This window comes from Ambystoma mexicanum, chromosome 2p (assembly GCF_040938575.1).
Source record: "Ambystoma mexicanum isolate Mex_15411 chromosome 2p, UKY_AmexF1_1, whole genome shotgun sequence".
Taxonomy (NCBI): Eukaryota; Metazoa; Chordata; class Amphibia; order Caudata; family Ambystomatidae; genus Ambystoma; species Ambystoma mexicanum.
This window is the reverse complement of record NC_090923.1, coordinates 105,086,468-105,111,247: the sequence shown is the minus strand read 5'-3', so window position 1 is coordinate 105,111,247 and position 24,780 is coordinate 105,086,468. Positions and strand designations below refer to the sequence as shown.

At 44.5% G+C, this 24,780-nt stretch overlaps 1 protein-coding gene across 1 annotated transcript in view; it reads right to left on the bottom strand.

The window, feature by feature from the left end:
- COL7A1 (collagen type VII alpha 1 chain) overlaps nt 1–24,780 on the bottom strand; it is a 782,081-nt gene that overhangs the window by 73,389 nt on the left and 683,912 nt on the right. The window contains exon 108 of the mRNA XM_069646196.1: nt 12,897–12,968. Within this exon, the coding sequence (XP_069502297.1) occupies nt 12,897–12,968 (72 nt within the window). The remainder of the gene's footprint in view (nt 1–12,896; nt 12,969–24,780) is intronic.

Sequence of the window (24,780 nt, the reverse complement as noted above, 5' to 3'; positions counted from 1 at the left end):
AAGCAGGGGCCTGTGCTGCTCTGCTTCACCTCCCCCAATTCGGCTGGAGCTGCTTCAAACATTCACGTTCCCCTGCAGCTCCCAGGGCTGCAGCCAGCCACCTGAATTATTTACAACCCAGCAGTAAACCCCGGCCATAAACGCAGGCCCGAAGGCGCCCTTTCTTAGGCTCCACGACCCACCAGCTCACCCCAGGTTAATGGCCCCTGTAAAATTAGAACACCCAATATTATAGCAACACTGTAGGGACACATTTATAATGACTTCTAACCGGACATGATAACTTGGACAGCTCGTCCCTTGCCCTGAGACCCAACCTCGCGACCTATGATACCCGGTCAACAGGACGATGATAACCATGTATTGATGTATCACCAAAAGACGCCACTCTGGGTGCATTCCTCCTGTGTTGCATTTACCTGTAGAGTAACCGATTGGAAGAATTACCGGGGAAGATAATATTGCAATGTTGAATGAATGCGGTGTGCGTGGCATTAGGGCAGAAAGCCAAGAAAGACGTTCATCACTGACACTGGTCACGGCTGGCACAACAACACCGCCTGGATGAGCCCAGCTGACCTGCCCGGCCCGGCCCATGTGGGTAACCAGTGACGTCCACCAAGCACATCACAGCTGCACCTATAGTTAGTCGTCGCCACCCAATCCTCACGAACTTGTGCCCCCTATAGTGTGTAGGTTCTTATGGTGCATGTTGTAAATATATACGCCTGTCTTTGCTATTGTCAGACAGAGCGCTCTCGGAGTTTGCAGAGTCCTTTGCATGCCCTATTCTGATTTATATAAACTCCCATTAAGCTCACCCGCACTTTGTCTTAGCCTTATTCCAATCTTGGGAGAGTCCATTATTGTCTCTCATTGTGGGGAGGATTGTGCTATCTGGGGACGCCTGCCTTCAGTGGTGACCCCGACAGCGTGATGATTATTTTTCCTTAACATACATATCCCTACCTTCCCCTTTTGCAAGAAAATCTCCGGTCGAAAAGGGATACGCACGGTGCGCCGGCTCCGGAAGGCTGCCCGCCACACCATAATTATGCACTTATGACCATCTTTACACATCCATCGTAACAAATATGTTCTGGCACATGTGATGCGTACACACCCATAGGCAACACTCTATTCACAGCTCAATTTGTAATCCCTTTCCTCCCTTGCTAGCTGTCCCTTTCTTTCTTAATCTGATATGAATTTGTCTTGTAGTTTTGATATAAACTTGTATTTCTACTTAGGTTATCCTTTTTTTTTTTGGATAAATTTGCTGAAGATATTGGTGGTGTGCGAAGGGTGGTTTTGCTTTTGTATGTGCCCCCTAAAAGTATACAGAATAGAGGCGGTGCGCAGCCATTCTTATATTGTTCAGGTGGCGGAAACACACGCAGGTCCCCACACGCAGTGATACACAAACACTTAGATAAATCTGGTGATACATCTATATAAAGATATATATATATATATATAGATATACATCCGTATCGAGCAACCACGAACTATGGGGGCAGAAACACCATTAGCCCATATTTGTAAGAATCTACCTGGGTATGCTGAACGCATTAAGAAATATCACGATCAGTGGATTACAGAGCTAAAGGGGGAAGGGCTACCCCAAATATGGCCAGAAGGGGGATCGTTTGACAAGAGTGTCCTAGATATGGTAGCTACATGCATTTTTTTAAAATACAAGGGGAAGCAGTTACATAATAGGAGAGAAATATTAGACCTATGGAGATTGTTTGAAGAAGTACCACCACCCAAGAAAAGGGAGTTAGGTACTGATCTGCCATCTACCACTGACAACCCATTGCTGATACCAAAAGACGACAAGGTGTCGCCAGAAGGGGAGTCACCAGTAGAGGTAACTAGGTTGTACCCAATACTAAATAAGCCAGTGCCCGCAGAAGGATACAGTGACCCAACATATGTACCCCCAACAACAGTCACTACGACTCGAGGGCCAACAGCACCCCCACCGTATGAGAGTCATAGAGAGCGTGACCAGGTAAGTACACCAATAGTGAACATAGAGAAACTAACAGAAGACCTAGAGTCCAGGCTCTCTGTAGCAAAAGACGAGCTCTCGAGGATAAAATGCATATGTGAACAAACTGCGACTAATGCTGCTAGGTCAGAACTCACATCAAGAGCACAGAGTCATGATAAGACCATTGAGGAAGGGTGGAAGAAGGGGGAGATATTGTTTAGGATACAAGAAGAACCAGTCCGAATAATTGAACTGGAGGAGAGGGAGGAGCCTACTGACGGTGAGATAAGGACCACAGGAGGTAGAGAGGAGCTATTGTGTGATATAGAAGAGGACTTAGAAGAAAGTGAAAGCTTAAGCATGGCAATGGGAGGAGGAAGTGAGGGGTTGGATGGCGCATGTTCAGGGAGAACCATGGAAGAAGAGTGGACAGGACGACTAAGGAATAGGTTGGGGAAAATGGCGCCACTACGAAAGAACGGAATGAAGGTGGGTACAGATAAGACAACAAAGGGGAAGTTACAACTCCCACTAATACACAGGGGAGGAGGGAGGCCAAATTACATACCCTGGGCTCAGATGGATAAGGCCAATCTGTTAAAGCTATTACCACCACTATCAGGAGGGGCAAGCAAGTGGATATATGCATTTGAGAAACACACAGCCGGGGTACCTCTAGTAATAGGTGATGTGAAAAGTCTGCTAGTATCAGCAGTTGGGGATCAGGCTGACAGAGTATGGCTAAAGGCTGGCTTCCCGGGAGTAACGTTATACTGCGATCGCCATGATGGTGCCTCTTTTAACACAGTACGGGCAAGGGTGTGGGATGCATTAAGAGAGACATTCCCAGAAACCCAGATTTGCAGTCAGTCATGCAATGTACGATAAATGATGGGGAAGATGCTATGAATTACATTTTTCAGGTCCAGGAGATGTGGAGAACGGAAACAGGCACACCCTGGTATCAATCAACATCATTATTTTACTTTATAATAAAGAGAGGGCTCCCTAAAGAGGTACAAAAGGCACTTGACAAAATTGCAGGCATTGAAGCAAAAGTGTGGCCCGAAATACAGAGCATAATAGTTCACCATTGTAAACGAATAAAAGAGAGGGAAAAGGAGATAGCACAAAAAAGATTGGCAGACGAGGCAAAGTTAGTACAAACAAAACTGGTGAAGGTCGCTGCAGCAGTAGCCATGCTCTGACACAGCAGGGAGGGAGAAGAGGAGGAGGAGGGGCTGGTAGCAATACAGGGGAGGATGGCAACGAATTGGGCAGGAGCAGGGCAACGACAGTGGAACGAGCAGGAGCAGAGTGGAGGTCCGCAGTGGCAAGATTGGGCCCCTTGAGGGGGACGAGGGGAGTACAGGGGTCAAAGAGGGGGTGGACAAGGGTATGGGGGAAATGGAGGAAATGGATGGCAAGGTCCCAGACGTGCGCAGGGAAGCTGTTGGAACTGCTGGAGGTGGGGGCACTTTTCCAAAGAGTGCAGGAATAGATCAAACAACGGATTTCCAGAGATAGAACACTATGGCAACCCTTACCCGGGAAGCCCATATGGCCTTCCAATGGGGCGACAACAGAGGGAACAAGAACAGGGGTACATAGAGCAAAGGCAAGCGCATCATTACAGAACACAGAATCACCCACAAAACAACAATACTATGCATTACACCCCAGGCAACCCTTTCGCAACGAATGCCAATGGAGCACCAGCCCCAGCCCCCTATAGTGATGTGTCAGTTGTTTCAGGAAGCGTCTTTAGCCAGGGGGGGACAACGAGACAACCAGCATAGGGCAGCCCACAGAGAACACTTGCGTGTCCTGTTCTATCTACCACCTACGATGCAGTGGAGGAACCATTGGTAGGGGCGCAGATAGGAGACAAGTAGTTCATATTCATGGTGGATTCGGGAGCCGAGAAATCATGTATCCGTGAGGGCCGGTTTCCGTTATCAAACCGGAAGTTAGAGACGCAGGGGTTGGATGTGACAGTGGGGGGTAAAACGGTAAAGACACCCTTAATGTATTATGAACAATCGGCAATAAACCTGCTCGGAAGGGACCTTCTTAGCAAGGTTAACATGACAATATCATTTACAGAAAGAGGGATAGTGTGCTCAACCCCAGGAATATGCCCATTACGCGTAATGCTGGTGGTATAGGCTCGGACAACGGCACCGGAAATACGCAGCATGCCAGTGGACGAAAGAATGTTCATCATAGGTTTAAAAACACTGGCCCAAGTAGTTCCCGAGCTAAAAAAGTTGGTGTGGAGAATACCCGCAGAATTTATCTTCCGCCCAATAGTATGCCCAGACATAGCACCAGGGTCAGTGGTATCCTTAGACCTGCATGCTGTACAGGTATCAGCAAAAAGGATTGCAGTAATTGGGATGGACATAGATGGGTGTGAATGGCGCACTGTACTGTGCATCAATGCTGATATTGTCCTACGAGACTTATCTGATGAGGATCTCTTTTCTGATGCGGATGGTGATGGAGAGATAATACTGGAAATAGCAATGCCCTGTGACATTTTGATTCAGACAAGACAAGTACCCGTCCAGTTGATGGCAGTGGTGGGAACGCCACCGTCCTTTTTTGATGATGACATGCGACTGGTGCCAAGCAATTTGTGGACAATAGGCCCCCATGATGTAGGTCTGTTGCATGGAGTGACACCAGTGGTAATAAAACTCAAACCATACCCATTGTCCCGCGAAGCTGAGGAAGGGATAAAAGAGACAATAAATGCATTGCTAGCACAGGGGATAATAGTGCCCTCAAACTCCCCATGTAACACCTGTATCTACCAAAATCGATCAAAAAAGCAAAGGGAGGGGCTTGGAGGATGATCCAAGATTTACGGCCCCTAAATGACGTCATACAAACAGAGTTCCCTTGGTCCCGAACCCTGCATCCATACGATGCAGCATCCCAAAAACGGCATCACATTTCACAGTGGTTGATTTGAAAAATGCATTCTTCTCCATCCCCTTGGCAGAAGAAAGCAGATACTTGACAGCATTCACATTAGGGGGGAAGAGATACGAGCATTGCAGGCTACCTCAGGGGTACTGTGAAAGTCCAAGCATATTCAACCACATACTACACGAAGATCTGGGTAATTTATCAGTTGAAAGCACGATCATTCAGTACGTAGACGATTTGCTCGTCTGCGTACAGAGTGAAGAGACGTGCAGGAGAGACTCAGTAACACTCTTAACGCTGCTGGCGAATAAAGGGTACAAGGTGGACAAGGGGAAGCTACAATACTGTCAGTCAGAAGTGCTGTACCTGGGACAGCTGATATCAAAAGACGGGAAAAGAATAATACCTGACAGAGTAGAAGCAATAAGGTCAGTGAGAGAACCAACCACAGTGAAGGAGATGCAGAAATTCTTGGGAATGTGTAACTATTGTAGAGCATGGATACTAGATTATGCAGCCTACACCAGGCCATTACTGTAAGCACTCAAAGAGGCCCAGCAAGAGAACAGGAGAATAGAGTGGTGAAAAGAAATGAGTGACTCGTTTGGGTCGCTAAAAGAGCTGATCTCGAGTGCTCCAGTACTCGCCAATCCTGATTATGAGCGCAAATTTTACCTGTTCTCACATTGTAAGGGAACTCTTATGACAGCTGTACTGACACAAAAGACTTCCCTAGGACACAAACCATTGGCTTACTATAGTGGCACATTAGATGCAGTGAAGCAAGGCGCCTTCGCGTGCGAGCAGTCTCTCGCCGCCGCCGCGTTCGCCATTGAGAAAAGTGCCACAATAGTAATGGGGTGCCCTGTCACATTGTTCTTGGAAGACTCATTATTTGCAATACTTGAAAGATCAAAAAGCACACTGACCACACAGCGAGCAACTGCCTATGAGATAATATTGTCCAGCGCCAATATTCATGTGGTAAGGTGCAGGACAGTAAACCCGGCAACATTCATCACAGAACCATGCACACTAGAGGACATGCAAGAACACAATTGTGCAACATACACAGGAGAAATGGGGGAGTGCACGGTGGTGTGTGAAAATGCCCTGAGCGAGGGGGAGGTGTACTTTGTGGATGTGTCAGCGTCAATTGACATGGATACAGGAAAGAAACATGTGGGACTAGCAGTAGTGAGGCTAGAAGAAGGTGAGTATGAAGTACTAGTACAGTATCGCCTTCCGTCCCATTTCTCAGCCCAAGCAGCAGAACTTATCGCCCTAATAGAAGCATTACATGCAGCTAAAGGATGTGCAGTAACAATATATACAGATTCAGCCTACATGACGACGACAGTACACGGAGGTCTAGCCCGGTGGGGGCGGAGAGGGTTTCGAAGGGCAGATGGGACCCCAGTGCAACATGCTGAACTGCTGAAGGAATTGATTGAGGCCCTAAAAGATCCAACAGTGGTAGCAATAGTGAAGTGCCAAGCACATACGTCCAACACCAACGTTGTATCTTTGGGGAACGCGACAGCAGACGCTGCTGCCAAGGAGGCTTTGTATTTTGAAAGACATGGAACAGGCGAGTACCTATTGCAGCACAAGACGAACGAAGAGCTCCCAGAAGGATACAATGCCATGCCCATATCACAAATACTAGAGCTGCAGGAAGGGGCCAGTTGTGATGAAAAGATGGTGTGGGAAAAAAGGGGGTGCAGCCAATCAGCAACAGACTTATTATGGCGCCAAAATAACTCAGGAAAAGTAGTAGTGCCCATCAAACTGTTAGAGATAGCATTTCAGCAATTACACTTTCCAGCGCATAACACTAAACAACACATTGCAGCAGAGATACAGGAAGACTGGTTTGTGCCATGTCTCCAGGAACACATATCTAGATTGACAATGGAGTGCACAACGTGCCAAATATATAACTCTGGGATGACGCTACGGACACTCAGGGGGACAATTCCAAAACCAACAGGGCCCTTCAGAGAACTGCACATTGATTATGCAGACATGGGGGAGAGGTGTAATGGGGCACGCTACATGATAGTGGTTGTATGTCCATTTTCTAGGTGGGTGGAAGTGGGTCCATGTGCGCGACCTGATGCTAAGAGCGCTGCAAAGTTCTTAGTAAGGGAAGTGTTCCTGCGCTGGGGAATTTGCAATGTAATTCGCTCAGACAACGGCACTCATTTTGTGAACGAGCTTTTCAAAGAAGTGACCGCGTTATTGGGAATAAAGCATAAACTGTGCTCGATTTATCATCCTCAAAGTAACGGCGTTGTCGAAAAGATGAACGGTCTGTTAAAAGGGAGATTGTCTAAATTGTGTTTTTCGTTGAAGAAAAACTGGATCTACTGCTTACCCTTTCACTGTTTGAGCTGAGGAATCAGCCGAGCAAGGATCACCATCTGTCCCCGCACAAAATTGTGACAGGGAGACGGATGCACACAGCACATTCCCCACTACGCCAACACTCAGATGCACACAGAAGCGCCACCATATTGGGAGATGAATTCACAGAATACCTGAAGAAGCTAACTAGGGCAGCGCGTGCAATCTCAAGGCAGCTCTCACCACCATTCACAAGGGAAGAAGGGAACACAACAGTGTCCCTTGCGGAACCTGAAACACAGGTACAATTAATGCCAGGAGAGTTCATTTATGTCCGGAGCTTTGTGCGCCGGTGGAATGCCCCAAGGTTCCATGGGCCGTACGAAGTGGTATTTTGTACCCCTACAGCTGTAAAAGTAAAGGGGCTCAAATACTGGATACATTTGACAGATGTGCGAAAGGCATATAATAGTGTACAGGAAGAGGTGGATAGGGAGGCACAGACAACAGCAAACAAAAGTAATGAAAATGATGAGCGAACGTGAACAAATGAATGGAAGAGTGTAACTGATAGATAAAACGGTTAACGGAAGAATTGTAAAACAGGTTATTGATCAAGATAAATGAAAAAAAAATGTGTTTAAGTGAAAATAACGGTGTCAAAAATATATATATTGTCTGCTCCCTTCTCTGTGAATTCACCCCAGGCCCCCCCATCCCATCTCCCTTTTACGACCGCCTGGTACATACAGTGCCAACAAAAATGTTTACATACACGCACTTAATGCACTTTTATATCTCAAACAGGAACTACCATGGCAACAAACGGACAGCCTGCAACGAATAGATTGGTTAGATATAGAGAAGTGTTAGCTGAAAGATGTAGATATTCGTATGAGTGTGGGTTGTCTGTATGCATTATATTATTTTTTACAATACTGTTTGGCTTGGTTACTTATTGGTTTATAGCGTTCATCTCTATCGAGATGAATGAGGGGGGAGCGAATAACGGGATTAATGTAACAAATCAAACCACAACTGTAAATACTAAAGAAGGTGATTTTTTGGTGTGGGACGGATCTAAACTTGTATGGGGATATTACACGACACCGCCCAATGTTGCTACCTCGCCAAATGAAAGACTGCAGGAAAAAATGCGAAACAGCACAACTTCCCCGCCAAAAGCATCTAATTACAATGCCCACAGTTTAAATGATCGCAACCCTTCTGTTATATCATGGCTGTACAACACCCCCACCAGCGTGCCCACCCACACAACAGAAAACACACTGCTTGATAGTATAAAGAAAGAGAATGAAGAGATGACAGTGAGATACAAAGCATTATACAATGAATGGGGAAAGGGGGGGGAGGAAGGGGGACCTACACTGCTCCTCGCCCATGAAGCTGGGAGATATCTTAGAAATAATAGGAGGAAAAGGGAGGCGGGAAGGAGAAAATACGACGAGTATTACGGGTTGGGACTCGACAAGATGGAAGACCCACGACACCCCCACCAGACAAATAAATGGTATGCAGACATGAGTGAGAGCTGTTATGTCTGCTCCCTCATTCCCCATGCTTCAGGTACACCCAAAGTATTGCTGCCAAAAGAGTTGCCTATTGTCGATGCCCAATGTCTCCTTCATCTCACGTTGTGCAGAATTAAGAACACCTTCCAGGCACACAAGGTAACTTTTAAAATGCTGCAGAATGAGAAGACCTGTTATCCGAAAGCGGAAGGAGTGATATGTTTGGAAGAACCATTCTTTATAATACAAGGGACATTATTTTCAGAAAATAAGTGGAAAGATGAAGAAATAATGTGCAAAGCTGAAGCGCTGCGAGGTGTGGCACCAGAGAAACTGCAGTGGATAGAGAAAACATGCACACCAGTACGGAAGGAGCACATCTCAAAATTGACTTGGGTGACGGCCATTGAAAAGCCCTTCAAGCTACAGAAAGAAATAAACTATGAACTGTCTTTCAAGGGAGACGGGAAAGCTATCATGGGGGTAAACAAAAATTGCAACAAGACCCTCACCATCCCGGATATGAGAAAAGGAACAGCGGCCCTCATGGACACTTATTGGGTATGTGGCAACCAGGCATACCTGCACCTCCCACAATCCTGGAGTGGCAGCTGCTCATTGGCCACCCTACATTCCGCACTAATGGTGATACCGGAAAGCCATATTGATGGGAGCAAGAGACCCCACAGCAGAATGAGGCCCAGCCAACTGCAGAGTCACAAGTATATGTCCTGTCTTCCGGTGACAAGGGGGAGATGCTGTCACGAAACAGACGATCATCAAACTACATATCAAAAGCATCATCAGAGCTACTGGCACAGATCCCGGACAGATATTGATTATTCAGCTCTGCAGAGACTTTCTTTGCCTCACTCATCCCTAGCATCCAGGCACGAGCAAATGCAAAATGGCTCCAAATTACACGCTGGGAGCTGATCCAGCTGGCGAACGACACTGAAGAAGGATTCAATGTAATAAAAGTGGAACTGCGAGCACTGCGACTAATGACCATGCAAAATAGGTATGGACCTGTTAACAGCGATGGACGGAGGTGTTTGGTGAAAAATTGGAAGTGCCTGCTTCACTTTCGTACCTTCCGAAGACGCAGATAATGGTTCCTTATCACACCTGATCGAAGCCGTACATAACCTAGGAGAAAGAATGAAAATGGAAGGTGGAGCAGAAGCCAGCACATGGTTCGACAACATCTTCTCCTGGGTCCCATCATGGCTGGGAATGACTGTTAAATTTTTGATGCCGACAGTAGTGTTCCTCCTTTTTATTTTTTGTATGTGCTAGGTGGGCCTTCGATGTTGTGCAAACGCAGTACCAAACGGTGCAATGATGATGGTGACAATGGGCAACGCTCGCGCTACGATACAACATATGCCCCATGTACTTGAATGGTATGAGGAGGTGTGGATGGATTTGGATGAGGATGAAGGTTGTATATATCTGACCTGCACCCCGGACGAGTATGCTAGAAGGGGATAAAGCCTGCGAGGAGTGTGTAGGGCATGGATGCCCATAAAAGGCACCCCTGCATGGGATGAGGCTGTAGCTGAAGAAGAAGAATGCAAGAGGTTGAAGGAGTTACAGTATTCGTTACATAAGTAACGAAAGGGAGGAAATGTATGGGAGGATTGGTCCAAGAGACCCCCCTCCCCTGCAGCCTCTCCCCCTTGTGAAGTCCATGGCTCGTCAGGGGTTCCCCCTGCCACCAGGGCCCAGGCGGCGGGTGGACCACTGGCCGAAGACATTGACCAAACATGCTGTATTTAGCTAGGCTGTGGAAACTATTTTGTGAAATCAAAATGGCATGAGCCCTGTGCACCACAGCGCGGCGCCCACCCCTGGAGAGTCTCACTTGTCCCTGTGGCCGCAGCTCCCTGGCAGATCCGCTGAGAGCCCGTTCCCACGAACAGACGGGCATGAGCTAGTGCTAGATGCAAACACTGTAACATTTCACCTTCCGCAGTGTATCACTGTTCTCAGTATGACCCGGCCAGCAGGGCTGGGGTGGAAAAAGAACTGTAAAATGGTCCCCCGACAAAAGCAGAGCCCCCAAATACTAATGAGCAAACTACCTGTGACGAAACTCTTCTCTCCATGATCTTTTTGACCAAAACATGTAACCTCCATGACGATGGCAGAATGTGCGTTTATATGACATTCTGGTTGAAGTACCCACATCCCCGTAGCTATGTGCAAATGGTAAAAGTGTCCCGGGGTTTTCATGCTATATGTTTCGCCGAGAAAAATGCACCCCAAGGTCCCATGCCATAACTGAACTAATGCTGCTAGAGTGCAAAGGAAGACAAATTCAACCCCATTGGGAGCTCATGTAAATGGTACACGAAAATGCACAATATGTATGTCCACGCTCACCATGTGTCGCTGCCATCAGTCTCATTGGCCAGTTGTTCCTGCGTGCTCCACCAACCTTACTACTACCTCGCTTACCGCGCATGTATAGTAATGTAACAAAATGTTGTGGTTGTTAAATACTTAACATATAGTTATCAATTGCAAAATGGGTATAGGTAACGCATTTGAAATGGCCATGTAAAAGGCACTAACAATGTAGAAAACATAAGCTTTGAAAAGACTCAATGAGTATTGTACATTATATGAATGTTTATGTCTCTTCCACATAATCTGCAACGCACGAGGAAAATACCATTGTGGGCATATCCAAGGCCATTCCCCCTTCCTCCCATTGAAGCCTGCCAGACGGAAAGTAGGGGTCTGTGCTGCTCTGCTTCACCTCCCCCAATTCGGCTGGAGCCGCTTCAAACATTCACGTTCCCCTGCAGCTCCCAGGGCCGCGGCCAGCCACCTGAATTATTTACAACCCAGCAGTAAACCCTGGCCATAAACGCAGGCCCGAAGGCGCCCTTTCTTAGGCTCCACGACCCACCAGCTCACCCCAGGTTAATGGCCCCTCTAAAATTAGGACACCCAATATTATAGCAACACTGTAGGGACACATTTATAATGACTTCTAACAGGACATGATAACTTGGACAGCTCGTCCCTTGCCCTGAGACCCAACCTCGCGACCTATGATACCCGGTCAACGGGACAATGGTAACCATGTATTGATGTATCACCAAAAGACCCCACTCTGGGTGCATTCCTCCTGTGTTGCATTAACCTGTAGAGTAACCTATTGGAAGATTTACCGGGGAAGATAATATTGCAATGTTGAATGAATGCGGTGTGCGTGGCCTTAGGGCAGAAAGCCAAGAAAGACGTTCATCACTGACACTGGTCACGGCTGGCACAACAACACCGCCCGGATGAGCCCAGCTGACCTGCCCGGCCCGGCCCACGTGGGTAACCAGTGACGTCCACCAACCACATCACAGATGCACCTATAGTTAGTCGTCGCCACCCAATCCTCACGAACTTGTGCCCCCTATAGTGTGTAGGTTCTTATGACGCATGTTGTAAATATATACGCCTGTCTTTGCTATTGTCAGACAGAGCGCTCTCAGAGTTTGCAGAGTCCTTTGCATGCCCTATTCTGATTTATATAAACTCCCACTAAGCTCACCCGCACTTTGTCTTAGCCTTATTCCCATCTTGGGAGAGTCCATTATTGTCTCTCATTGTGGGGAGGATCGTGCTATCTGGGGACGCCCGCCTTCAACAGTTAGTTTGTTTATGTGTTATTAGTGCCCAATAATCTGCCTAGGTGCTTAGTAGGTATTTAAAAATCTACACGCCATAGAATTGTTAGGACTATTTTTGATTGCACAGCAATTCAATTTCACCTGGCAAAACATTAAGCAGATGTCATCTAGTTATTCCACAACCGCAGGATCAGCAGCATAACTGGAAGCTCATCAGAATGAATAGTGCACTTCAGGAACTTCACATGTTTGCAGATGCTATGCATGACCTTATTACCATTAGGGCTGCCGTGTTTCACACTATATTGTGTGGGCATGCAGTGTTACTCAAGACATTGTATGACTACAAAACATACCCAGATATGTTTACAATGGCTGTATTATGATTTGTGATTGCACAATTGCAAGCAGGGTCATCTATCGTTAGGCAAACACTCTTACCTTTTGCCCACCAGGGCCTCGAGCCCCAGGGAAGCCAGCAGACCCCCTCTCCCCCTGCTCGCCTTTCAGTCCCTGTAAAGCCAAAAGCAAAAAACATTAGATGTGGCAAATCCAACTGAGTTCCTTTATCTTTCAATGTAGAAGTGGCATATGATATAGACAACGTATGATGTACAGCGTGTAAATGCATATTTAAATAGTTCAATTTCTAGGCATCGACTTTGGTGTAATTGTGCCTTGCCAGTTCCCATTGCGATACATTCCTCTTCAAACTGAATCTGATGTCACCACAAGATAAACGATCGTGGACGCACATTACTCCTCTTAGCCTAAGTGTATATATGCTATTTCCTCCTCTGTGATCTCTAGCTCCCTTGATTCACCCTATGGCTTGAAAGCACTAAATTATTCAAATCTTCTTCAATAGACTTTCCCTCCCTCACTCTGTTGCGCCCAAAATTTCTTCTGAAGTACAAGCCACAGTGAAGGAAAGCACATTCTCCTTCTGATCTGCCTCTTCTTTTCTGCCTATGCTCTTCCCACAGTTGCTCTCTTCAATTAGCAGAAGAACGTCAATCAATCTAGCAATCAAATTTAATTTATTTTCAGATGTAGCCATAAAAGCAAAATCATTCTATATAACATACATTACATCGAAACAGTCAATCATCGTAAGATTGTGTCGCTATAACGCAATAACAGATACATAGACTGTGCAAGTAGAAAGAAACATTTCTTTCAACAAAATTAAATAAAACTAAGATTTCTGTTCAAATATATAAAACCACTAAGCAAACTTAAATATGACTTCTACCAATCATTCATTACATACTAGATAAAAAAAAGGTCATCTGATAATCAACGCATGCTTTAAAAATGTCAAAACTGCTTAAAGTAAACTACCTGTATGATCAGTTAGTGCATTTTCCATCTTTCTACGTTCTTGGTTGACCACAATTGGTTGTAGCCATTTAATTCGTACTCTTTGCATAAAAATAAAAAATATTTGATGTGCCCACGAGGACATAACAGCAACCGATTTTCTCCACACTGAGCCAAGTAAGCAGCGAAGGGGAGAATTCTAAAATGCATTTTAGTGTACAGTGATTTCACATGCTTCTTCTCCGGAAAGTCCAGGTATTTTTCAAAAGTAAAGGACATTTTTGCCATGAGATACCGTCTGCTGACCACATATATCTAACTGTAAATTGAGTGCCCAATCACCAAATGCTGTAAGTAAAATTGTTTTATAATTCTTCCCTATTTTACTGGTCTCATCCCATACATTTGGCAATCCCAGTTTAATGAACATATTGTTGACATAGCTCAGCCGTTTGAGGTTCATAGAACCCTAATGTTCAAGAACATCGGCTAGAGTGTCACAAAATAACTTCAGCTCGGGTGTGCTGCATAATTTCAGCCAATATAAAAGGGGGTTCAGCCCAATAGTATCACAAATGGCCTTTTTACCAAATTTTAGGTAATTTGCAGAATTATCGGCTAAGCCCAGTAATCTCTTTAAAATGTTATTCTCACTTATCTGTAACATATTTGGAGACTTAAACCTCATATCTCACCTCCATAGGTTGCACCAGGAACCGATTGGGGTCTGTAAATCTCGGGGGCATGTGAGATGGCTTTTCCCCATCCTGTTTTGAGAAATTGTTTACAACCTCTCCCTTTCTTGTTAAAGTTAATGCGCTTTTTCTCAATTTGCGCAACAGTTGACCAGACTTTCCTAAAACCTGCCTGAGCATCAGATATTACATGATTGATCTCACAGCAGGTCTCGAGCCTTGCCAGGATGGTTTGGGAATACATTTTAGCCAATGAGTCTAATAAAGAGATTGGGCAGCGATTTGTTGATTTATTGCAGTCAACCTTTTTGTAAATTGGTACGATAAGGTCACCCTGATGCGGAAATGGATTGCGTGCCACAATTTCATTAAAAGGTATTTGCTGACATGGAGCCCATATAATAAGATAATTATTAAATAGATCTGCTGGTAGATGGTCTGGTCCAGGAGCCTTATTGTAACGCAGGGCTAAAATAGCCTCACATACTTTAGTCAAGGTAGAGGTCCTGGTGTTCTGAACCGGTAGGGCAGGTACCTGGCAGCAAGATAGAGGTTCAGGGGGATCATCCTTTGTGTTCTCATTAATTCGATCAGCGCTGTATAGGTTTTTGAAACTCTCAAATCAATTAGATTCACTTACATTATTACTCCTTCGGATTGCATCTGGATTTGATCCTCTTGTCATAATATACCAGAATTCCTTTTGATTGTCAGTTTTTACTGCATTTTCTAAAGCTTGCTATAAAGTGAGTATATTTTGTTTCTTTTTTTGATCTACTATCCTTTTATAAAACCACCTTTTTTCAGCGATCCTGCTCGGGTCTTTAGTTGTTGTTAGTTCTTCTCATAACCTTTACTTTATAAGCTTACAGTGTTTTTAATACCATTTACCAGACTGTCTGTAAATAGTATTTGTAGCCATTGTGTTTTTGATAAAATCAGGTAAACGTATTGCAGCTAAAGTTTCTTAAAATTGTAAAGACTTCAGATGACATGTTTGCAAGGAGTAGTCCTCAAAGAAAGGTGTTATGTCATTATAAAAGTTTGGGAGAGTAGAATTCCTACTTATTATAGACCAGCTTACATTTTGTACAGTGGCATGTGGGCATCCCAGAGATATTGGAAGGATCAGCAGGACTGATGCCTTATATTTTTAATACTTCTAGTAAGGGATTCCCGATCCCTGTCCAAGTATTCAATTACTAAGGAGATGCTACACCATGCTTCCAAATTCACCAAAATATTATCAATATGACTTTGCGTTACTGATTTCCTAAATCTGGTGTGTTAAGAGTAATCATCTTTACAGCAGCCATTACAGTCACTGACACCATACGTGTAAATGGTCTTTGCAATAGTAACTGCTAGTAGATATTTCCTTACAGGAAATATGTAAATGTGTAAATCAGGTATGCTCCATATTTCATCCTCACATGTGGAAGCAAGGGCATGCGTCATACTCAAAATTTGTCACTGCTTTTGTTGTTAGCCTAAGGCAGACATTCAATAGAAACAACACAAGCAGAAGAATGTTACTCTTTGATTAGGTCATTATACCCTGTGGTCGATTTGTTGCCAAGGAAATAACTAAACAGACAGAGAATAACACATTTATTACATGTTCTTTCTGATCAATTCTTATCTGACATATTCCTCATCTTAAATATATCATATGCAGCTACAACTGGTACCTAAGAACTTGCACCAGCAGTGTGCCGCCAACTTTCCTTGACGGTCCTCTCCTTAACTTCAGAAGTGACAGCGTTCAGCTCATAAATAGGGCACACAATGCCCATAACCCCAGTTTCACCTTTTAGCTCCTGCTCAGCAGCTGAGGCACTGTAATGAAAGCCCCAAAAGGCACATGCACCTTCTCCTGAAGCGCCAGAAAGTTCTCTCGATGTGGAGTAGTTCAGGAGGGCAATGAGGATTCCGTGGGAAGAGAATCCATCAGAAAGCACATACACCGCAGGTAGGTATTTCATTCCTCTAATGGAGCAAGCAAAAGCATATTCCAACAAAATAATACTGCACGACTGCTCTTCCAAAGCATCACGAGAGGCCATTGAGTCCAGGCATTAAGGCTATCAGAAAGTATAGCAGATGCCCAGGTAGCCGCCTGACAGATGTTTAAGTCTGGGACCACCAATGTAAACTGAGATGGCTACTACTCCTCCCTCACCAGGTAGAGTAGGCCTTACGGTCTCTAGGTATGCCCTTAATGGACAATTTGTTGTGCTCCAAGATGCAGAGAATTATCCATCATGATAAGGTCTCTTTGGAGACTGCAGAGTCCTTCCCGGCTCAAGCAACTGCCAGAAATGTTGGCCGTCCTTCCTGAAATTTTAAGATATGGACCCTTTTAGGGTGATGTCAGTGGAATCTTTCCACTTCCTTTAACAGTGGGGAGGTGGGCAAAAGATGGGAATGGCTATCTTCAGTCTCAGGTGAAGCTAAACAATTGAGGGCATCAACTTCAAGTTAACCTTCTTGCTATAGAAAAACTGATAAGGTGGTTTTATCAACAATATCTTTAACTCCCTTGCTATTCTAGACAATGACCATCTGAAATTATTTGGGAGAATCAAGAGTCTCAATGAACAAGAATGAGGGAGAGCAAAAACCTCCTGGCGCAACTCCCACTCATGGGAGACTGAGCCTTGGCTGCTTAGGGCGTCTGCCACCACATTCTCCTTAATGACGAGCTTGGCTGCTGACAGGAAAAAAGGTGTATCACTTCCCTGCACAGGGGCAGAGGCCCCACACCCCCTCTCTTCTTGAGGTTATGCATGGCCACTTTTTTGTCTGTCAGGATTGGGACACTTCTCCCTAAATGGAGGAAAGGATGTTCCCCTGGCCTAGCCTGATTGTTTGCAGCTCTAGAAGGCTGATGTGCAACGTGATCTCTGCACACTGCGAGACACCAAGATGGTCCCCCATAGCATTTAAGGGAAGCAACTGTGACTATCATAGCCTCCTTCCACGGGTGCCAAAACGCTCCTCTACCTTCATGTTGTCCCAACTAGCCCACCGTAATAGACTGTGTGCAACAGGAGTTGTGATTCGAAGCAGGTCTGAATTAGGACCACTGAGAAAGAAGAAGCCATTGTAGCGGCCCCATCCTCAGCTAGGCTTCTGGCACCTGAAAAATGCAGAATGCCAAGAGGCCTAGAAGGAAAAGGAATGGTGAAGCTGGCAGAAGGTCTCGATCTGTACTTTTTGGACTTTACTGGATAATAGAGTCTTTTCCATGTTTCCACTGGATCTCCATAAATCCCAACATGTGGTTTTGCTTCGAATATTTTGTAAATCTGTTTTTTACAACCACTTAATGCTAAAGTGGTTACGCCTTCTTAGCAGCTTTCAGGGTTCAAGTACCTTTCTGGTTGTTCCTTCCAGTGTTCAAATTATGTTAACTTCTTAGCATCTCTCAGGGTCACGTGCTCTCAGGATGCAGAACCTCTCAGGTTCTCAGCACCTATCAGGTTTAAGTGCTTGCAGGTTTTTAGAACCGATCAGGTTCAAGTGCAGTCACATTCCTAGAATGTCTTGGGTTCAAGTGCAGTCAGGTTCTCAGCACCCCTTGGCTTTGAATATTCTCAGGGTCTCAGTATCTCTCAGGTTCAAGTGCTATTAGGAGCTTAGGCTCAGTTCGCTACAGCATTTCCTGTTCAATCTCCTTTCTAATCTAGACAACAACTGCCTCTGTGGGTATGTGAGACTTTGTTCCCTCCCCTAATCCTTCACCTTCTTTGGCATAGGTTATCTTTCATTCCATCTTCCACTCTTGGCAGGGTTTGACTATTTTCAATGGGTGGGAGACTCGCCATTTCTGGGGGTTTTACCCGCTGAATCCTCTCGCCCATCCCCTCCCGCATTGTCAGCATTTACGTGTACTTGGGAGGTATCACCCATGAAACCTCCTTTGGTGTCCCACCTTCGGCATCGTCCGAATATGGGCTGCGCTCAAGGTTGTGCCTGTCAGCCCCTGTGCACTCTCGTGTGGGGTGTGCTTTGCCTCAGAGCCCCTCGGCTGTTCGTTTATAACCTTCTGTGCCCACGATGTATATAGATCGTGGGCAACAGACCCTAAACGTACATAACTTGCCAAAACCATCTTGTATTTCTCCTCGAGGAGACATGATTGTGCAGTGTGCATATATCTGACGTTCTACAAACTTTGTTCACTCTGTGACAGGTATGAAAGTTATCCTGCATTTGCACTCACAACTTACTCTCCTCAAGGACTGCCAGTGCTCTCTAACGCGTCCTCCCTTCAGCATGAACAACCTGGTACATGTTCACGTATTCAATAAGCTGCTGCAGCTCCATGGATTCTGCTAACTGCATAGCATGTCGTTGGGCTCTGAATCATTCCATCCAAATCCCAATCAACAGCATGATTGTGGTAACATTAATTCAGTTTGGTAGTCTTGTGCAGTTGATACCGCCAAACGTGTAATTGCGCCCTTATTCTTTTCTGTCCCTCAGACACAGGTCTCTTTAGCTCCTGAAACCATTTTCTTTCCCGCCATCATTCCACCTCCAATGTCATCCTACGTCTGAAATATGTGTGTTATCTTTAACCCATCAAACTACTCAGATCGCGCCTGTTTCACGCACCTGTCTCTTCTAATAGTAATATGCAGAGATGGCAACCTATTTATCTCACACGCCACATAAACGTTTATTCGAATGGATTTTGTCATCCAACGTATTCCACATCTTGGACATGTAACGGATTGGAGGAACATCCAGTCAAAAGAACGTTACCAGTTGGTAGTAACTTGTTCTTCTCCCTCATACTTGATCGTCCCACCTATATTTCTCTTCTTTCTGCTAGTTGGTTGACCCATCTATGTTCTTGCAGTTTTCAGATTCTTCTATTTGATCCATTTTTCTGCACATCACAATCTCCCAGTCAAATTTCCATTGTTTGGCTTGGCTTCCATTTCATGTTCCCATTCAGTTCTATCTTCTGTAACTTGTATGTATTTAATGGTATCAGTGGCCTGACTCCTTTTTACTCATCTTTTCTGATTACCTATATGGTAATCACGTTTTACATTCTCCCGGGAAAACTCTTTAATGTGGACGCCTCCATGTGCTAGATCGAGATATATTTAATATAAAAGCATACCAAGTCACTCCAACGGCACAATCTACCCACATATCAAAGCCACAAATGCATCCACACTACAGAGCCAACACTGATTGTCAACATCAAACCCTCTGACCATGCGAAACCTGCTTTGAAAGCCCTGAACAGTCGATTCTAGGGTCAAATTTCAAATCCGCACCATTAACCTAAAAGCCCTGTGCAAGATTGTACCAATCTACTTATAAAACAAAATCAAGAGATACACCCATTTAACTCAGCCCAGACTGTCTAACTCTACTATTCAATGGGAATAAATTTCGCAAGCATCGTTTTGAAGATCGCAATTGTTCTACCAAGCCCGGAAACTCTTGAATACTTTCCACCCACCATCAGGGATTAAACAAATAATGTACTATTCCAAAGGAAACTAAAATGACAATGATTCAACCTTGAATTCTAAAACCAAAAATCCCAATCAGCTTTACGTGTTGGGCGCTTGAATTGAGCATCTTGTCTTTCATTCTCCCTTTCCATCGCTCTTCCTTCACTCTATCTATTCCTTTCCATCTTCTTCCCCTTGTTAACTACTCTTTAGTGCTTCTCCTGCATGGGCGCAATAAATTAAATAATGAAATACAACTGATTTTGTACTGCTTTCTCTAATCATTTGTATGATTAGTAAGCTTTTGTATTGTCTCCCAATAATAATTTTGTTTAGAATGTTTACATCATGCTCATGTGATCATTTTTTATTTGTTAAATATGTTCTGTGCTTTGGGAGAAAGTATTAAATAAATAGAATAGAAGAAATACATTGCTAAATATTTATTAATGGTGATATTACTGTCAGCGGCATCAAAATGAAATGCATAACAAATACTTTCAAATAGAGAATCTAGTTAATAACATGATCTCGCTGTGGGATCGGGTCAGTTTACGGCAGAACCATTTCTGAAGTAAAGGATTTTGGGTGAAGCGAGTACCCCTCCCCCTGTGAAATGGTTGGGGTGACAAATGACCCCTCTCAAACAGTAAAAGGGGAGGGTGAAACGGGAGTGGAAAAAGGGGTTGCGGGAAGACGACTAGTGACCCCAATCTCCTCATCAGAGCTTTTCCCCTATATTCCAAATTGAAGAAACAATATCTAAAATCTTCATGGAAAGAAGAAGCCGCCAGATGGAACACGCTCCTCTTTGTAATAAACAAAGAGGTTATGTTCTGTGAGCATGCCACCATAATATCTTTTCTGTATAGGTGTGCAACTATACAATACAATCTACATAATGTTCCTCCTTATTTCCTGGCCCTTTCTGGAAGCCTGACCTCTTCTTAACCTTCTGGCGAGTACCACTTGGCTTTCCACAATACAACAAAGTTGCTGACTAGAAAAAACTCCCTAAAAGCATTAACATCTACAACATAAGTTCCTATAGGTACCCCATATTCCTAATGGTGCATACCTATTTCCAAATCCCTGCCAAATTGAATGAATTTATTCCAAATCTCCTAACATATATTGTGTCTAGGTAATAAAGAAAAATCTGCCTTTAAGGTACAGATGCACTCATGAAGAATCCAGTGACAAGCTACAGGTGCAACTAAGAAAACTAGTACCAAGCTACATGTGCAAACAGTAAGGATCTGTGCCATGTTACATGTTAATCTAATGTGTACTACTGCGTCAGTTTACATGCATAATTGATGAGCAATCTGATACCATGTCATATATGCAAGGAGTCGAATTCAGCATTTTACACTGCAAGGGTGGACATAGTAAATGGGCGAGCACATCTCAATTGCAACAAAAAAGGTAGCAGCCCAATTCATCTTAGATGCGCTCATTGAGATGCCCTTTTTTTACCCCTTTGCGCATTTGTGTAAATAAGGGAGAGTTATTTTATTGCTTACAGCGTAAACCTAGCTCGATGGCAGCGGAGCTTGGTTGTGTAGCCGAGGGCTGGCGCGTTAACTTTGGTGCGACTAGACTTTAGAAGTTTTCTTTGGCAAGGTGGTTAAAGGGTTGAGGCATTCCCAGTGGTGGGGAATGTTATGAACACTGCCTCTAGCGTGTCTAGTGGGACATGCTTGAAGGATCGGTGCACATTAAGCAGGCATTTGGCCTGACATTTGCATGGGCTCCTTGAGTGCGATATGAGATGGTGAATTGCGGCATGGTCTGTCCAATCGAGGGGCAGGGGGTTTGAGCATGAGTGAATCGGGCAAGAAGTGAGGACTAGGCCAAGCGTGTGACCTTTCACATGCGTAGGGGGAGTACGATCTGTTTAAGTTCATGGAGGGGTGCAGGTGTATCAGAAGAGAGTAAAAGCGCAGAAGGAAGAGAAGTAGGGAGGCCTGTGTGGGAGGGACCAGCAGGGGATCCTGTTCGAAAGGAGGTAGCCGTGAAGGGCCTGGCAGGGAGGCCAGAATGCTGGCAGAAGATCACAAAGACCTGTGCACCCTAGAGCAAGTTGGGCCATTCGGATTCCACAGGTTTGGGAGCCTCTGTGGTTGGGAATCCACAGCTGGAGCTGCGGGTCAAGAAGAAGAAACAAAGTTGCTGCCAGCGTCTGCGGAAGGGAAGCAGAACTCTCGACGAGTGCAGAGAAGCATATGAAGTGCAAGCAGGCTCACGGTCACAAGCAAACCAACAGGCGGAGCAGAAGAGGGGGGATTCAGCTGCCCGAGAGGAACGCGGAAGACCAGTGAGTGAAAGGGAATGTCATTCGAAGCCAGGGGCGCTCCTAAGGGCTGCCTAGAAGTGAGGCGAATGCCGAATTAAGCAAATGAAACGTACAAAGTGAAATAAACCCAAATCCATGAGTCAAATGGAAATTCAGCAGAAAATAAATCTTTGCTAATATTGAATACTAAATGAATGAAATCTAATACAGAACTGAAGAAAAACCTTATGGGCAAAGCTACGATTGGCTGAAAGATAAATGTGAAAGTGCCCATATGAAAGCAAGATACGAAACTAGAGAGCAAGTGTGAAGGTTTTCCAAAAGAGCATGACGGAAAGGTGGGGACGAAATAAAACCACCATGAAGTGCACTTTATTCATGAATACAGTACGGCAAGGCCATGATTGGCGAAGGATATGTGACACATTGTGGCCAAGCCAAGAGGCAAACCAGGAGAAGCCAAGATAGTATGAACTTACACATAAAGCCAAGAGCCCGACAAGGAGAAGGTGAGTGAGTGTGAATCTGTACACAGGGGTACATACAGAAGAACCTGTGTGGGCTGAAGAGCCTAGGGATCCTGGTTGTGTGACCTGTAATGGGTGGACTGTATGGTCTGACAACTCCGCCTAGAGCAGGGAACCCTCAATTGTAAAAAATAAAGACATTGTTGAAAAAACCCAAAAAGAATGGTTCCAGTAGACTGTTAATTCAATCCAGAAGGAGTGTCAAGTTGATCTGGAGTTGTGCTGAACATTGAAAAGTTGCAACTAAATATGATTTGGCAAGTTGAAGGTTTGGGAAAGGGAACCCTGAGACTTGATGAACTGTAATACTGTCTTCAGGATGGAAGCCTGAATACCCTTTTCTTTGGAACTGTGTTACCTTGAACTTGGGGAAAGGAACGCTGATGATTTGTGGAACTGTGCTGCCTTGTACTTGGGGAAGGGAGCCCCAAGGATTGGTGGAATGGTTTGAACTTGAGAAAGGTAATCTCGAGACTTTTTGGAAACTTTCTTGAACTTGGGGGAAGGGAAGCTGAGAGGGAAGCTGGGAGCTGGAAGAAGCTCAGAATTTGTTTTGAGCAGCATTTCTTTTATTGTTGCCATCCTTACACATTGTGTAGCTTTAGTTGTGAGGGCAAGGATAGGTTTTTGACACATACTTTTAAGTTGAACTTACTGACTCACACTTTCCTTAGTTTTATTCAGTTAGGGATATCCCACCTTAGCATAGGGCGAGTTAGTTCAACCATCCTGACATCTGAGTTAATAAAGCATTTCATTTTGAACTTTGAGTCTGTTGTCTGTGTCTTGCTTCATGATGCCTTCACACACGGCACAAGCTTCCTCACTAGCTGAACATGTAACATGACACAGATCCCCGCTGTTGGTGCATGTAACTTGATACAATATTCCTCATTGGTTGCACATGTACCTTGGCACAGATTTTCACTGGTTTCATATGTAACCTGGCACACAATTCCTCATCAATTGAATATTTAACATGGCACAGTATTCCTCTTATGTTGAATGTGTAGAATGGCACAAGATGCCTCATTAGGTGCTTATGTATCTTGGCACAAGTGAGCAGCCCAAATAGTGAATGAACTGAGGATCTAATGGATTAAATCAATGGAATTTATAAAGAAATATAGCCTCAAAGAAAAGCCTACTTATAGCTCTGAAAAAAGCGGAAACCCTTAATACACAGTAAATGGACAAACATACTTTTTAATACGGTCCAATTATTAGTAAACATGAATTAAAAAATCTTCACACATATATCATACATATAAAAATGCTTCAACAGAGGTGAAATAGTTGTTAAACATGTAACATCGATCTTACACGCACACTCATATCACTCCATGTGTAAACCCAACACTTATCCCAGTGTTACCAATCACCACAACTAGACAAACATATGATGACAAATCATTTTGAGAAAAACAAAAGAGGTGATGGCTGGAAGATTTAAAATTAAGCTTAACCTCTGGCATTGCTCTGGGCAACCCTCCAGACCATCGTTCTTTGTCTACCAAGCCATTACAAAAGGGGAAACCCCCATATAAAAATCAGGCTTGGTCCGAACCCATAAGGGTCAGTGCAGCACAAACTGCTTGATCACATCACTTCTACAGGAAACCACAAGCATCCCCGGAAAATGTTCGGCCTTGTTGGGCCTCATCAGTGAGGAGTAGCTTGGGTTTCTAGGACTAGCAGGCAAGGGACACATGTCTGGGCATATCCGTCCCACTGATTTATTAAAGACCTTTCAGCCATCAACTTTTTGTTTTGACAAATAATGTTGACGCAACAAATTAGTAGTTTTGCATCTTGAGAGAAACCAAGTCTTAACCGATGCTCTCATTTTTGTTTGGCTGGTGTCATATTAGTCCACTATTTCCAATTAATAAACAGTAACAGATATGTTCTAATATGTTAATTTGCCGTGAACTTAAGTTTCGACCATCAACGCCAGTTATTTGTGGCCGAGCCTCCCTGAGGGCAAAGACAACACTT